The 16,872-nt window shown below is 55.2% G+C and overlaps 1 protein-coding gene across 1 annotated transcript; it reads left to right on the top strand.

Annotated features, from left to right (window-relative positions):
• The first annotated feature begins 256 nt into the window (after window positions 1-256).
• Window positions 257-2,512, top strand: DUSP1 (dual specificity phosphatase 1). The gene is made up of 4 exons (XM_064387891.1): window positions 257-754; window positions 915-1,063; window positions 1,159-1,378; window positions 1,891-2,512. Exons 1-4 carry the CDS (start codon window positions 385-387, stop codon window positions 2,259-2,261), a joined length of 1,110 nt encoding a protein of 369 aa, XP_064243961.1. The 5' UTR covers window positions 257-384; the 3' UTR covers window positions 2,262-2,512.
• Window positions 2,513-16,872: the final 14,360 nt, after the last annotated feature.

Here is a 16,872-nt window from a genome sequence, read left to right as displayed (position 1 = left end):
CGTGTCTGCACACGCGTGTCCAGCTGTGTCCAGGTGTTCACACACACACACACACACACACACACACACACAGCCCCCCTGTGCGCGCCCCCGCGCCCGCGCGCTCCCGCCCGCCCCGATGACGTCACGCCGGCGGGGCCGGGCGCGCCCGCGGCTGGCGCGCGGCCAGGCTGACGTCACCCGCGCCGGCGGGCGGCCCCGCCCCCTATCGGCACCACGTGACGCGGCCCCATTGAGAAAACGCCGTCCCGCCGGCGCGGCCCCGATATAAGGGCGGGAGCGAGCGCGGCTCCGGGACACGCGGGGACAGCGGCACCTCCCTGCCCTCCCTCCCTTCCTTCCATCCGCCCAGCCATCCAACCGGCCACCCATCGCTGCCCGGCCATGGTGAACCTGCGGGTGTGCGCGCTGGAGTGCGAGGCGCTGCGGGCGCTGCTGCAGGAGCGCGGCGCGCAGTGCCTGGTGCTGGACTGCCGCTCCTTCTTCTCCTTCAACGCCGCGCACATCCGCGGCTCCTGCAACGTCCGCCTCAGCACCATCGTGCGCCGCCGCGCCAAGGGCGCCCTGGCCCTGGAGCACGTCGTGCCCAACGAGGAGCTCCGCGCCCGCCTGCGCCAGGGGCTCTTCCACACCGTGGTGCTGCTGGACGAGCGCAGCGCCGACCTGGAGGCGCCCAAGCGCGACAGCACCATGCTGCTGGCGCTCGGCACCCTCTGCCGGGAGGCCCGCGGCGCCCGCATCTGCTTCCTCAAGGGTGAGTGGCACCGGGGAGCCGGGCCGGGTGGCCCCGCGGAGGGCACCGGGGGGCCGGGCCGGGTGGCCCCGCGGAGGGCACCGGGGAGCCGGGCCGGCTCGCCCCGCTGTGCCCCCCGTCCCCGGCCGTGCGCTCACCTCTCCCCGCTCTGCCCCCGCAGGAGGTTACGAAGCCTTCGCGTCCGCCTGCTCCGAGCTCTGCACGAAGCCGGCCGCCCCCGCCGGGCTCAGCCTGCCCCTGAGCGCCAGCCCCGCGCCCGGCAGCGCCGACTCGGGCTGCAGCTCCTGCGGGACCCCGCTCTACGACCAGGTGAGCGCCGGGGCCGCGGGCGGAGCCGCCGGGCGGGCAGCGCTGCCGCGGGGCGCCGGCCGGGGCTGAGCGCCGCTGCTCCTCTCTGCTTCCAGGGCGGGCCCGTGGAGATCCTGCCGTTCCTGTACTTGGGAAGCGCCTATCACGCCTCCCGCAAGGACATGCTGGACGCTTTGGGCATCACGGCGCTGATCAACGTCTCGGCCAACTGCCCCAACCACTTCGAGGGGCACTACCAGTACAAAAGCATCCCCGTGGAGGACAACCACAAGGCGGATATCAGCTCCTGGTTCAACGAGGCGATCGATTTCATCGGTAAATGAGCTCTTTTTTGCAATCCGCGCTTTTTTTCCGGGTTAATGTCCCTTGGGAAATGATTTTTGGCATGGTTTTTTCCCGCGGTAAAACCTCCGCTTGAGGTTGGGGAATAACATTTCACTGGGAAGATAAACTCGGGGACCATTTCCATTAGTTTAATTCTACTCACAGGCATAATCTTAGCTTCGTAAAGCTGTTTGAAACCTTGATTCAAGAGGCACTGGTCTTGCAGAAAAGAGTGAATTTAAGCGGATCAGTATTAAAGTAATCTTGCAAGGCTGCTGAAGTGACCTGGAGGAGCTATTAGTGTAATTGGAATTGGAGCCCAGAGTGAAAATAGCTGCTTTCCTCGGGACAAAGGCTCCCTTTGTCTCAAAAGCTCCGGGTGCACCTATTAGGCTGAGGAAGGGATGGATTAAAGAAATGTAAAACAGCAGTCTGTGCTTTTCCCACCTCTGGAAGCAGCGAGACTTGTTTGCTAACTGTGTGCTTTGATTTTTTCCTTTCAGACTCGGTGAAGAACGAGGGAGGAAGGGTCTTTGTGCACTGCCAGGCTGGCATTTCCCGCTCCGCCACCATCTGCCTCGCTTACCTCATGAGGACCAACAGAGTCAAACTGGACGAAGCCTTCGAGTTCGTCAAGCAGAGGAGGAGCATCATCTCCCCGAATTTCAGCTTCATGGGGCAGCTGCTGCAGTTCGAGTCGCAGGTGCTGGCCCCCAACTGCTCGGCAGAAGCGGGGAGCCCCGCCATGGCCGTGCTGGACAGGGGGGCATCCACCACCACGGTCTTCAACTTCCCCGTCTCCATCCCGGTTCACACCACGTCCAGTGCTTTGAGCTACCTTCAGAGCCCCATCACCACTTCCCCCAGCTGCTGAAAAAGCAGGTGAAGAAGGTGGCCAGGACTCAGACTTGCTGTCTCAGAGGTGCAATAAGGGCAGGGACGGTGGCGCTCGTGTTTTGTGGGGAGCTGTTGGCGTGTCCATGGAGAGGAGCTCGCCCAGTGCCACAGGAACCAGGTGTTTCTGACTTCTCAAGCAAATGTCTGGATGTCTGCACAGAGATCAAAGGACATTGGCTCTTCCTGAGCTGTCCCTCCTTGTCTTCTGTCTGTCCCAAGCCTGCTCCATGTCTAGTAGCATGCTCACCAGTATTCCCATTCCTGGACACTTTGAGCAACACTGATGCTGTCCCCTTTTATAAGACAGTCCTATTTATTTATTTTTACATTAGTGCATTGTTGTTGGGTTTTTTGTTCTTTTTTTTTTCGCCTTCACACACGTAAAGTTTCAGTTCTAGAGAAACCAAATACCTCAGTATTTTTTGGTACAATAATCCTGTGTGTGTATATCTGTCAGCTCTTCCTGTTTCCCAAGCACTGACATGAAAGCACCAGGCGAGTGCTTTTTTTTTTTTTTGAGTTGCCAAGGGTTGTATGTTTGCCGATTTATTTATGATGTGAAATAATATATTTCTTCTTATGAAGACTTAGTTTTGTTACATGATTATAACCTTTTTTATACCAAATGGAATAAATTATGATATTTCTATTCATCTGGATGATATATTCTTTAAAATACTGCATTTCACAGTCCCAAAACTCATGTGAAGCTCCAGGGTGTAGAGCTGTAATTTTCAGCTCTTCTGGCCTCGGGTCTTGACTGAGAAAAATGGGTTTAAGCACCATAATTGACTAGAAACTACTGCAGGTTCTTAACCTGAGCTTTTCTTTGTCCCCGTGTAATTGTGTGCAGTGGCAGGGAGCCAAGGCTGGCTGCTCAGCTGGGAGTGGATTTGGCTGTAACAGTTAGAACCAGCTGAGACTTGGGCACTGGGCTACACTCAATTTAAAATAGTCCTTCTCCTAAGAAGGAGGAATAAGCTTCCTTATTCCTTGTTTACTTCTGATGCTTGAAAGGTTAAGTCTAAAAATTAACCTGTTAGTAACAGATCTCTAAGGCTTGGCACAAACTCACAGAGTGTTTTTCTTTTTCTGTCCCACCTCCTTAAATCCTTTTTGCAACTCAAACTGCCCCCTGATGCCTGCAGTGAGGTATTTGGCTGGCTGGGCTGTCTCTGTAAACAAACCAGGGCATGACAAGGGATCAGGTAACCAGCAGCTCACCCATTTTCTTACCCAGACCCAAATAAATTCTTTCCTGCTGGAGATTATCACTAGAGTGACTTGGATCTGGTGTTTCTGTTGGGGCAGTGAGGAGTTGAGGCAGCACAGCCAAAGCCAGGCAGGGGAGCTCCAGCAGCATCTCTGGGCAGGGTGATGGGCAGCAAAGGGTTCCTGGGACAGATCTGCACCTCTCCCGGGCTCTGTGGGGCAGGACAGCATCCCTGCTGTCACATCCCTTCCCAGGGAAGCTGTGGGATGCAGCTGGAAGCTTGATTTCCTAGGCAGGATAAGAGGAGAGAGATGCTGAGGGAGCAGCAGGGTTCTGGGTTTCCCATATTCCACAAGGGAGCCACCAGCTCCTGCATATCTGATATTCAGAGTAAAATCCAACTTTTGCACCATCAAAAATAGTTTTTCTCTGGCACACACCAGGTGGTGAGTGTAAAATCAAGGAATTTAAGCAGCTGTGATCTTGCGTGTACAGGGCAAGGTTTTTGTGAGCATAAATGTCACACAGCAAGATGAGCAAAGCACCCCAAACCCCTGCAAGTTACCTGGGGTATTAATGGTGCTAAATGCAGGCTTGTTCTCCTGGGAGAAGGTGCCCTTGGAGGATGGGATGATGCACTGCTGCCTCTGGAGCTCTTCCCTGTGAGCTGCCCCTCTGAGCAGCTCTGTCGTCAGCACCACGTCAGCCCTCAGCGACTTTCAACCTGACACCGAGGCAGGGAAAAAATGGAGCAGCTAAAAGAGGAGAGATCCCTGGGCACTGGGAAGTGAACTTAGAAACTCTTATTTCCCTGAAGTACCCGAACATCAAAGTGAATGTCCTCCCCAAAACCTGCCCCGTGCTGCAAATCCTGCAAAACCCCTTTGCCCATGGAAAATCCCTTGGCACCTCGAACCTGCCATTGCTGTCCTGATTAAATATGCAAGACTGTCTCTGAATACGTGAGCCTTTTTACACCTGCAGTAAAGGGTGGAACAAACTTTCACCTTCAAAGCCAAGCAGAGCTCGTTCAGTGGAAAAATACAACCTTGGCAGCCCTGGCCATGCAACTGATAAAAAAAAAAATCCTGCCTGTTAATCGCAATTCAAACAGAAATCCGCTCCCTGACAGCCGCGGGAGCTTGTTTATGTGTTTCTTGGAACAATAAAACTCATTACCTGGCAGCAGATCAGCTTTTAGAGCCTAAGCAGGCACCTGCCAGAGGGGTGCAGAGAGAGCTGCCTCAGCACAAAGGCTGCTGTGGGCTGGGAGCAGGGCTGCGGCCCCTGCCAGCCCCCAGCCCCGACACCCCGTGCCCTGTCCCATCTTTATGGGGATCCTTCTGCTGTTCCCTGTAATCCGGCTCTGACCAGAGCCCAGCCTCAGACTGCTGCGAGCTTTTTGTGGATGGGGATGGCACCCGGGTCCCAAACTGCTCCCGGGGGACAGAGATCAGAGTGCCAAATGTCCCCTCGGGGGGACAGCTTCGGGCAGGTGGGTGGGATCAGCTGGGGGGATTGCTGGGAGGGATGGGGAAGGAGCAGGATGAGGGAGGAGGAGGAGGAGGATGCCTTGGTGGCACAGCCAGGCTGAACTTTTTGGAAGAATCCTAACTTCCCAGCCCTTATTTATTCTCCCAGCTCTGCTGCTTTTATCGGAATATTAAGGCAGACAGTTCACCCCGGTTTAGGGCTTTAAATTCCCGTTTCTCTGCCTCCCCCACGCCGTGCTGGCAGGAGCCAGCTGAGACCATCCCGTGCTATCCCATCCCCAATCCTGGCTCACAGCGGGCGTGCGTGGAGCTTTCAGTTTGTATAAATCTGCGGCTCTCCAGTGGCATACATCCCCATGGAAACCACGAGGAGTTTCCCCTCGCTGAGGACGGCAGTAACATCACTTCCTGCTGCTGACAAACCAATTTGTCATGAAGTGATAAAAGGCATGTTTTGTGTTTGCAGGAACTGGCTCCGGGCTTTGTTCCTCCCAAGCCAGAGGCTGCTCACCCGCCCCGAAGGCAAACAATGGTCATTGTGTGCCCTGCAGAGCAGCCACGGGGACACATTTGGAGCCCTTGGTGTCCCCAGAACGCCACCAGAACACCCCGAGTTGAACACAGGTCATGGCAGCACTCAGCAGAGCAGGCACAGGAGTGTCCCCACAGCCCAGGGGTGTGGGGACACAGCACAGGAGCCTGTGTGCTGTCCCCAGCAAGGTGCAGGGCTCAGGGGACACAGCCTACCCAGCTACCACATGACACACAGAGCCAGAGCTCCAGATTAGATGTGTCTTGGGCAATTCCCTTGTCTCAAAGCTCTGCCTGTTGTCATCAGCACTGGAGAGGTGCAGGGTGTACTCGGGCTTGGGGACTATCCTGAATTAGTCACCCCAGGAGCAGACTCGCAGGGCCACAAGGATGTGTGATGCCATTACGTTGAAAAAAAAGAACATTACAACAGATCACACAGAGGCAAATCTTCCTGGCCTGGTTATCACCTGGGTTTTTTCCTCTGCTGGGCTCCAGGGTAGCAGAAAGGGCACTGAGAGTTGTTTGGAGGTGATGTTTAAGGGCAGCCCACTCCCCAACTCCACAGTCACAGCGGGATGGGGAAGGAGGAAAGGTCGTGGTGTGTGACTGTCACAGTGTGGTGAGAAATCACAACACCTCAAAGCCCATCTAAACCTCTTCCTCATCCCTCTGCTGGTCCAGCAGCAGCGTCTGTGACAGACCCAGTGCCCAGGGCTTTGGCTTCCCCAAATCTGCTCCCATCCAGGGCTGGTGGGAGCTTGGGAAAACAGTTAAAACTGTTTTAACTCAAATCCACTGGTGCTGAAAGAACAAATTAGTGAGATTTGTGCTGTGAGTGGCTCCTCACATCACTGTTCACTCCAGGGCAGAGCCAGAGGCCACAGCTGATGGAGGCTGGCAACCCCAGAGGGGCAGGCCCAGCTTGGTCCTGTTACACCCATCAGGGCTGTGAAGGGCTAAATGGGACCAAGGTGTTAAAGGACAGATTGGGGAGAAATAGAATTTTCTGGCATTGCTGTGAGGACTTTGAGCTGCCCGAGGCTGTGACCCTGAGCACAACCTCCAGGAGATGAGCCCAGGAACCTGAGGGGAAGCAGCTGAGTCTCTCTGCTGCTGGGCTGGGTGAGGAATTCCAGGTTTTGAGAGTTGTTTCCCACTTTGGAAGTGCAGTTGTACAACCCTGTGCCTGTCTGGAGAGCAGTGCCAAGGTCCTACCTGGAGCTGACACCGTCAGTCTGGCACAGAGCTAGCTGGCTGTTACTGCAAGAAAAACAGCCAAAACCAGGGCAGAAAGCAGCGTTATTTTTTGCCTTTATATGGTGTGAGCAGCCTCACTTCCAGGTGTGGGGTTGATTTTTTCCCCTTGCCGTGGGAGTTTTCACTCCCAGGTCTCTGTAGCTGCCCTGTGAGGCTGCTGTCCCCCCTGGCAGTGCCAGGCTGGCTCTGCTGGGCCACCAGCAGGGGCTCAGCGTGGCTGAGGTTGTGCTGGGGCTTTCCTGAGCGGGGTTCTCAGGCTGCAGCATTTGCATGCGTTTCCTGCTGACTCGCCCTGGGCTTCCCCTGGCAGCCCTGGCGTGCAGGGGAGGGGGTGAGATCAGAGATCAGACACCGTGGGCAGCTCCAGCCCCCTCCCGGCACGGCCGAGCTCCAGCTGGGCTGGGCTTGGGGGTCTGGGGTGCCCTGGGAGCACAGAGGGTGCTCCTGGGTGGGTTTGGGCTCTGGCAGGGGATGCTCGTGGATAAATTTGGTGTCTGGCAGGGGATGCTCCTGGATGTGTTTGGTGTATGGCAGAGGATGCTCGTGGATAAATTTGGTGTATGGGAGGCGATGCTCATGGATAAATTTGTTGTGTGGCAGGGGATGCTCATGGATAAATTTGTTGTGTGGCAGGGGATGATTGTGGATGTGTTTGGGGTCTGGCAGGGGATGCTCGTGGATGTGTTTGGTGTGTGGGAGGGGATGCTCCTGGATGTGTTTATTGTATGGCAGGGGATGCTCGTGGATAAATTTGGTGTATGGGAGGGCATGCTCATGGATTAATTTTGTGTATGGCAGGGGATGCTCGTGGATAAATTTGGTGTGTGGCAGGGGATGCTCGTGGATAAATTTGGTGTGTGGCAGGGCATGTGTTGCCCTGATTTTTTAAGTTTTTCTAAGCCTTCTGGTGTTTACATTCTTGTAACGAGCTTTCTCACACGCTTTCTGTAAATAACTTATTGTTTTGTGTTCTTTTGTGGAGGAGGAGAGGTTTGATGGACTCTTGGTTTGTCCAGTGGCACTTTCACCCTCCAATCCACTGTCACTTTTGGAAACCTATAAATGTTGGAGTTAGAAAATGAACTGCCCTTTTTAACCTCAAGAGCAGCAGTGTGTTCGTGTCGTGTTTTTTTGTGCCTTGTAGTGACAGGGGTGAAGCCCCCTGGGCACCAGGGACCCCGCTGGAGCTCAGCCAGCTCTGGCTGGGGCTCAGACTGGGTGAGTCAAGGCTGTGGGAGCAGTAATTTCACCCTCCTGCTCATTCCAGCCTCCTCACCGTGTCGGGGCCAGCACAGGGCCACAGAAAATGCTTTATTTCTCATCAAAGGGTTCTCTATGACACCAGCCCCTCTCATATCAATACGTGCTCATCCCCAAGCTATAGGCCAGGTTTAAAAATAAACTCCCAGAGGACTCTGATATGACGTAGTTACCTTCTAACTCAGTAACCAGTTGGCTATAAATTAACAGGTTCTTACTACACAGTATTTTTTGAGTTACAGTCTGTCTCCGAGCCAAATCTAACTCCCACCTGTACTCAAATAATAAACTACAGTGTCATTTTTAGACTTCTAATTTCTGTGATAATTTAATTTTATTTGAAAGGAGGTTTTTTTTTTGTTCTCCAGCAGTTGTGGTGGAGATGGCTAATGATGGCTTTTTTCAGGTCTTTTACACACTGGGAAGAAGTGTTTTATTTTCAGCGTATTCTCAAAGTTCTTGTCAAAATATGATCCATGGTAAAATTTTCACACATCAGTATTGTGTTCTTCCTTCAAGTCTTGTTAAGGTTTTGTTAATTGGCAGCTGGGTCACAGCACCATGTGGTTTTAATGGCAGGTTTCTCTAATTTAGGAAAGATATGAACTGCACATGTGCACTAACTCTGACAGTCTTTCCTGATACTCTGTAGTATTGCAGGCCAGCTGGTAACTTCTGTCCTTTCTTGTCTTCAGCAATGAAATCTTGATTGCAGAGATGTATTTCAGGGATTTTTGGGTGATAATTTAAAAGTTATATCAATTGTTTGCTGTCCCAAAAACATGTCCAGTCTTCTCTCTGTGACAGGGACAGGACCCAGGGAAGGGCTGGGGCTGTGCCAGGCAGGGTCAGGGTGGATTTTGGGAAAGGTTCATCCCCAGAGGTGCTGGCACTGCCCAGGCTCCCCAGGGATGGGCACAGCCCGAGGCTGCCAGAGCTCCAGGAGGGTTTGGGATCCCAGGGTGGGATTTTGGGGCTGTGCAGGGACAGGGGCTGGGCTGGATGATCCTGTGGGCCCCCTCCAGCTCAGGATATTCTGTGATTGTAAGAATCCATCCTGCATGTAAACTACAGCACAGAAAGATGGATCTCTGTGATGTGAAGCACTCATTCCCCTCAGGCAGGGACGCTGCTGATATAAACAAGAGGCACAAACTCTGTGCCTGGTGGGTCTTTCTATTTCAATCACGTAGGTGCTGGTTTCAATGTTACATTACAGGATGTTTTCTTGCTCTTTGTTGTTAAAACAAAGCCTGGAGTCCTCCACGTGCCAGCTGCGATAGCATCAGCCGTGACCCCGGGCTGTGTCTGGGCACATGTGGCATTTGTCCCGTGCCACTGGGCAGGGCAGGGCTCCTGCTGATGGGCTGCGTGCCAGCCTGGGGGGAAATTTAGCTCAGTTCTACAGAAGGAATTGTTCCCTGGGAGGGTCCCTGGCACAGAGCAGCTGCGGCTGCCCCGGGATCCCTGAAGTGTCCCAGGCCAGGCTGCATGGAGCTCTGAGCCACTGGGACAGTGGAAGGTGTCCCTGCTGTGGCAGGAGGGGAATGAGATGATTTTTAAGGTCCCTTCCAACCCAGGCCATTCTATGCCCCTGTTACCATGACTGTGGGATGGCCACTTGTCCCACTCCCCACTTTGTGTGGGTCACACCCGGCACCTCAGGGCAGGAAATGACCTTGGGAAACACCTTTAAATGAACTTTGGAACACCTTTGGATGACCTTGGGAAACACCTTTAAATGACCACTGGGAACACCTTTAGATGACCCTGGGAACACCTTTAGATGACCATTAGAAACACATTTAGATGACCTTGGGAACACCTTTAGATGACCACTAGAAACACCTTTAGATGACCCTGAGAACACCTTTAGTCCTGCTTTTGGCTGGGATGAGGAGCCCGAGGGCTCAGGGCTTTCCAGGGTGTATAAATGCATCTGTAGCACCCACTGAGATCAGCACAGGGGGGCTGAGCAGCCGAACTGCCCAAAATTGAATCTCCTGGCTGCTGCAGCTGGGCTGGAGCCTCGGCAGCGTCACCGGGACGCTGATCCCAAGGATTTCTGGCTGCCCTGGGAGCTGTGCGGAGCCAGCTGAACCGCAGCCCCGAACAATAGCTCCCACCCTTTCCTCCTGACGGGGAGGAACAGAAGGGAACAAAGCTGTTCGCAAGGAGAGAAAAAAAAAAAAAATCCTTTCGGTCTTTCTTTCGCATTTCCGACTCCATTAGGAGATTTTCCTCCCGGACATCCCAGCCCCCAGATTTCAGCACCTTTCCCTCGTTTCTCTCGAGCCTTTAAACGCCTCCCTGCAGGCGCCAGTGGGGATGGGTGTTTAAAACTCCTTTTGTTCCTCTGTTTACAGCTTCCCTTCCAGGCTTTCGGGGATGGCTGACGTCAGGATGCTCCGTTTGGGCTGCTCTGTACTTTTATCTGCTGTTAATGCCGCCCCTGAGCCGCAGGAATGTGGGGAGAGGGGTCCCGGCCGGCGCTGCCCACCCTGCCAGGCAATTGGCTTGCTGGGCAGCACCATGGTCATTTATGGCCTTGCGAGGGGAGGACATGCCCCTGGCACCGTGTCTGTCTGTCCTGGCAGCTGGCACAGCCCCGCCTGGCACCGCCAGCTGCTATTTTTGAGGCGCCCGGGCTGCATCCCAAGTATAGCGAGCTCTATTTCTGGTGCAAAATGATCTTCCCGGGTGGGGGGCGGCGGGATTTTTTTTGGATGAAACTCAGGGGTTTGGAGGCAGGGAGAGAGAGAGAAACAGCTGGGCACAGCTGGAGGAGAGGCAGGAGGAGGAGCAGGGAGGGCTGGTGGCCGTGGAGGTCTGGTCCAGAGGGAGAGCTCTGCTCTCCAGAGCTCCTTGCCAATGGTTTGCTCATGGATCAGGAATCAGAAGGGCCTGGGCTTGGTTTGCAGCTGGGGTTTGTTGAGGACGCTGGAGGGCTTTGTGTTTGTTAGAAATGGGCTGCTGGGCAAGTTTGAGATTCCAAAACATTTAACGAGGCTGCGAGGGATGAAGGGGGATGCTAAGTGCAGAGCCATAAACTCGCTGGGTGCTTTGGCCAATTTTGGACCCGTTTCTCCCTCCAGACCGAGCAGGTCTCAGGAGGAGCAGAATGCCATTCGTCCACCAGGGCTGAAAGAAATCCCTGGAAAGAATCAAAGGGAATTGTTGGCTCACTTCGTGCCTTGTGGTGATACAAGAGGCCCTGAGCAGCACTGCAGGCTGCTTTAGAGAGGGGATGTGACATTCCAAAGACAGCTCTGCTCTTGCCTCCGGGTGCTGGAGCAGGTGGAGCAGGCTCTGCCAGGCTGTGCCCTGCAGGAACCCCTTCCCCAGGCACAAAGGGATGTGCAGGGCCATGGACTGGACTCCTCGTGGCTGAGGGATCTGCCAGTGCAGCATCTGAAACTGGAGGTCTGGAGTGTTTCCTGTTCTGACACACAGGTGGGCTGGTGATGACACAAAGGCCTCTGAGAAGACAGAAAAGGATGTGAAAGAGTTGTCTTTACGGTTTAAGAAGAATTTGCCACTCTTAACTTTTTCAGTGCCTTCTAAGAACCCACGCTGCAGTGACAAGTGGCACAAAAATGTGACACTAATCACGGTGCTAATCCAAGTCCTGCTCCTGAAACCTGCTCTTCTCCTACCTCCACCCACCTGTGCACCAGGAAGGGCTTTTCTTCAGCCGTGAATTCAAAGTGGAAAGAGTTGGTATTTCCAAAGCTGACAGCTTTTCCTTTGTGATGTTCTTCTGGAGGAATCTTCAGTGGTTCTGAGACTGGATTGTTTCTGTTCTCACCTAGAGCCAGTCACTCACGTCCATCTGGGATCCTTCAGGGAGAGGGTTCTGTTTCTAAGGGCTGTTTTCTGGGAGGTCTCTGTTCCCAACAAACTGCTCCGTGCTGAGGTGTGGATTTCTCCTCTCTCACAGCAATCTGGGACACTTTTCCACAGGCAGGTGCTGCGCATGGGGCCTCAGCACTTCCAGCCTGGAGACTCTTCCTCGTGGAAGGGGGCACAGCAATGCAGGGCGAGGAGCAGCTGCTGCAGGCAAAGCTGCAGAGCCGTGTTTGATGTCAGTGGATGAAGGAGCCAGGCTCTGGAGAGCCTGAAATCTGTCACGGTGCTTGCCCAGGCCACTCAGCACCTCTGGCTGCCTTGTTACTGCCTTTCCCCTTTCCCCTGCACGAGCCAGTTTCCATCCAGGACCACAGTTTAACCCTTGGAGGAGAAGTGCTAATTCCCCATTGTTTTGCCCTTCCCACCGTGACATAAGTCAGATAAAATATCACCACGTCACAAGTGCACCAGTGGCTCTGGGCTGGTCGCCTTCCATTTGGCTTTCTACCAAATCACCAGTCCTGGAGATGTGCATTTCCTCCCCCTCCTCCTCCCCTGCAGCCAGGGTCTCTGAAAGGCAGCTAAAGAGAAGAGAAATGGCTTTGCAAGGAGCGTGGTGGCAGCTGAGCTGAGCTGTGTCTGTCTGTCTGTCCGTGTGCTGGTGCCTGTTGTGATCTGTGTCTCCTCTCCCTGAGCTGTGGGAATGGCTGTTCCCTGGTGGGCAGGGTCAGGAGGGGCGCTGGAGCTCTCTGCTTATAAAAGGCACAGCCCAGCTCTGTGCTGGGCACTCTGTGGGAGCAGCTTGGCATCGGGGGCAGCCTGGGTGCCACGGGGCAGCTCTGCCTTCGTCCTGGAGAAGAGGAGGCTCAGGGGTGGCTTTATCCCTCCCAGCTGACAGGAGGGTGTCACCACGATATTTTATGAAAAATCCTCTGCTAGGATTTTTCCCTCCTGGGTGCTGAAGGCCTCAGGAAAGAAATGTAAACAATAACTGTGGAATGCAATAGGTGAATCTGTGATTGGGGCATGTTGGTTGTTTCTAATTAAGAGCCAATCACAGATTTAGCTGCATCGGACTCTGAGAGTCACAAGATTTTGTATTCTATTCTATTCTATTCTATTCTATTCTATTCTATTCTATTCTATTCTATTCTATTCTATTCTATTCTATTCTAGTTCTTTCAAGCCTTCTGATGATTCTTTTATCTCTGTTCTTTTAGCATAGTTTTAATGCAGTATTTTAATGTAATATATATAATAAGATAATAAATCAGCCTTCTGAAACAGAGTCAGGCCTCGTGTCTCCACACATGGGGAGGCCTCAACAGGAGGGTGCAGCCAGGCTCTTCTGCCAGGGAACAAGTGACATGGGACAACAGGAAATGGTCTGAGGTGGTGCCAGGGCAGGCTCAGGGTGGGCACAGCAGGAATTTCCCCATGGAGAGGGTGCTCAGGCACTGGAACTGCCCAGGGAGGTTTGGATCCCCATCCCTGGAGTGTCCCAGGCAGGGCTGGAGGTGGCACTCAGAGGTGGGGATGGGGCTGGATTTGATCTTTGGTGATTTTGGGATCACTGCCTGCCCAGGAGCTCGTGGCTGGCTCCTTCCTCCCCTGCTCATGGCTGGGGGTGTGTGGGAGCCCTCAGCCTCCTCCTGCTGCCCACGCAGACAACGTGGCCGTGTCAGAGCAGCCCTGCAAGGATGCAGCAGCAGCAGCAGAACCAGTGGGGTGTGGTGGGCTTCTCTCACACAAAGGTGGAGGAGATGCTTCCCAAAATCTAGGGGCACCCTTGGAGGTGCTGGCTGTGCTGGGCACCCCCTCCATGACCCGTGGGGGGCTTTCCAAGACCCCTGGCCCCATCTCTGGGAGCAGTGTGAGCACCTTGGGCTCTCCTCAGCTCCGGGGAGCAGCTGGGTGCCTGGAGCCAGCATTTCCTTTTGCTCCCCTGCTCCCAGCTGTGTTTGTGGGGCTGGGCACAAGGGTCCCTGGGGCAGAGGGGCTGGCCGAGCCTTGCTGCCCGGCCCTGACGTTGTTGGTGCTGCAGGAAGGAACAGCGAGTTCCTGAGGGGACATTCCTGCCATAGCTCTGCGGGGCCCTGTCCCCTCCCCTCTGCTGTTATTGAAAACCATTGCCATGGCACCTTTCCAGGCCCCTATTCCTTCTCGCAGGCCAGGGGTGGAGGCAAACCCCCCCTCCCTGCCCCGGAGCCTTCTCCCAGCAGCTGTACTTTTCCAGAAGGTGCAGGACAGATCCCCGGCTTCCTTGAGGGCTCCTGGAGAGCAGCAGGGCTGCACAGACTGGTGCTTGAACACGGGTTCCCCACGAGTAAAAGCATCCACGTCCTTGTGCCTTCACCCCTTTGCTGCTCCTTAATTGCTGATTAAGGTCTGATGAATGTCCGGAGATTGCTTTCATAAAAGTGACTTTAAAAATCTGTTGCTTGCTGCATTTCGCTCTGTTTTCAATCCGCAAATATTCTCATTTTTGCAGCATTTTTCATTCACTTCTCAGGAACACAGATTATTTTTTTGGCCAGCAGTACCTCAGCAGCTGCAGGGCAGTCAGAGAGGGGAGAGGTGCTCACCCCTGCCCCGTCTGCCTCCTGGGGCAGCTCTGGCTCTGCCAGCTCAGTGCAGCACCGGGGAGCTGAGGCTGATCTCTGGATCTGGGTATTTCTGCCCTAGATAGCCACAGCCCTGAGCTGTCTGAGGGATTTTTCCCTGCACAACACACAGCAGGTCCCTCAGAAATGCAGTGCTTGAGGCTGAAACTGAAAGTTCGGAGAGAATTAGTCACTGCTGCACCCTGGTAACGCTGGCAAAAACCAGCCTCAAACACAGCCAGGGTTTTGCAATCCCAGCAGCAGCCCTGAGCCTCTCCTGACACACGGGGAGCTGCTGGGGGAGCACCCCAGCCCCTTCCTCCTGCCCCAGCACCCCACGGGGCTGGCAATGGGGTCAGGAGGGTTGGGGGCACAGCCCAGCACCCTGCTCTGCATCTGTCCCCACCAGCCTGGGGGTGTGGGGTGACTCTCTGCCTTGGGGAACAGCACATGCAGCCCTGAGCACTTTGGGGAACAGGGTTTGGGGTCCCCACAGGTTAGCAGAGCCATGGGAATGCTCTCCAGTCTCAGAATTCCAGAATCATTTAGGCTGGAAAAGAGCTCCAAGACCCAGCTGTGCCACATCCCCGTCTTGTCCCCAGCCCAGAGCACCCAGTGCCACCTCAGGGTGGGGATCCAACCCTCCCTGGGCAGTTCCAGTGCCTGAGCACCCTTTCCATGGGGAAATTCCTGCTGTGCCCACCCTGAGCTGCCCTGGCCCAGCCTGAGGCCGTTCCCTCTGCTCCTGTCCCTGTTCCCTGGGAGCAGAGACCAAACCCCACCTTGCTGCACTCACCTGATCCCAACCTCAGTTGGAGGATCCAAAAATCCACTTGGGAACTTTTTGAGCTGAACTCCAGCTGTTTTGGTGTCACAGCCTTCCCTGGGAAGTTTGACTCCCTTTGGAACCTCTGTGTCTGTGCCCTGTGGGGCTCTCAGGGGGTGCTGGGGGCGTGGGGAGGGGGCTGTGGGGCAGGGCTGTCCCCACGCTGTCCCTGCAGTGCTGTGGGGCTGCTTTGACTCCTTCCAGAGCCGCGGGGCTCACGTCAGTGCTGGCCCTGGGAGCTGAGCTGTGCTTAACCACCACAAACATAGCAACGGCACAGAGCAGGCAGAAATCACACAGGATCACACAGACCAAACCAGACGGGTTCCTCAGGCCTGCCCGGGCTGCACGGCACAGAAAAAGGCAAAGCTTCCAGGAGATGGATGAGGGCCTGTGAAAGGGTTAGTCGGGATGCTCTGAAAGATCCCAGCCCTTTCATCGGGGATGTTGCAGGCAGGGCTGCTCTGGGCTGGGCTCTCGGGGAGCCTGGCTGGCCCTGCTGGCCCTGCTGGCCCCTGGAACCGGCTGTGCAGGCAGGGCAGGAGCCTCGCTGCTGCCAGTCCTGCCAGCTCGGAGCTGCTCCCTGCCCCTGGGCACGGCCTGGAGCCTCTGGCACAGCTCTGCTGGCCCCCAAGCCTGCCAGGACCCAGGGGTCACAGCCACGGAGAGGTCTGGGGGGAAGGGACCTTAAAGATCACCTTAAAGATCACCTCAGTCCCACCCACACACAGGGACATCTTCACTAGAGCAGGCTCAGATCTCCAGCCCACCTGGCCTGGAAGGGGTTTGAACTCCTGGAATTCACTTCAGAAGAAGGGGAAAAGCTGTAGGGAGCTGCAGGGAAATGTAAAGCCCCGTCTGTGTCACATCTGTGTCTGTAGTGGGCCCAGCTGGGTGCCTGTGCCTGGGATCCTGATCAAACCCTGGCCTGAGGGAGCTCAGGAGGGGGCTCTGACCCACATCTGTGAGAGAAAGACAAGTCCCTGTGTGAGAGGGCTCACCCTCCCTGGCAGGACGCTGCCTTGCACCTCCTGCCAGCCCAGTGGCACCAGTGCCCCTTCCAGAGCAGGGAAACTGGGACCAGAATTGCAGGGCAGACCCCTGGCTATTGCAGGCTTTGCTGCTCGTCCTCTGTACAACTCCTGGGAGAAGCCTCAGCAGCGTTTTGGGTGGCAGAGAGCAACAGGAGGGGGAGAGGGGCTGCCGTGGGCCAGGGAAGGCAGCGCTCACCCCTGGATGCTCTGCTGTGGGTGGGAACAGCGTGGCCAGGGAGGGAGGGAGGGGAAGGCAGCCCTGTCAGCCCAGCTGACAGCTCCAGGACTGGCCACGCAGCAGGACCGAGGTTAATGCTCTCCTAATTAGTAACAGAGAAAAACCCCAGGCAGTCCTTTAAGAAGGTGCTTGCACAGCTGAGCTCTCCTGGCCCCCCTGGCCATACACCCTGAGGTTTGCTGAGTGCTGCAGACACAGCTGGGTGCTCCTGGGCTGCCTGGGCACGCCGAGCCTGCCCTGTGAGCGTGGCTCTCCTGTTTGGAAGCAGTGCAGAGCAGGAG

This window comes from Passer domesticus, chromosome 13, assembly GCF_036417665.1.
Source record: "Passer domesticus isolate bPasDom1 chromosome 13, bPasDom1.hap1, whole genome shotgun sequence".
Taxonomy (NCBI): Eukaryota; Metazoa; Chordata; class Aves; order Passeriformes; family Passeridae; genus Passer; species Passer domesticus.
The sequence above is the reverse complement of the archived record's forward strand: the minus strand, read 5'-3'. Positions and strand labels throughout refer to the sequence as shown.

Coding starts and splice junctions, on each gene's coding strand:
- DUSP1 (XM_064387891.1), top strand. CDS start 385: ATGGTGAACCTGCGGGTGTGCGCGCTGGAGTGCGAGGCGCTGCGGGCG. Junction 1,064..1,158: donor GGACCCCGCTCTACGACCAG/GTGAGCGCCGGG, acceptor CTCTGCTTCCAG/GGCGGGCCCGTGGAGATCCT. Junction 1,379..1,890: donor CGAGGCGATCGATTTCATCG/GTAAATGAGCTC, acceptor TTTTCCTTTCAG/ACTCGGTGAAGAACGAGGGA.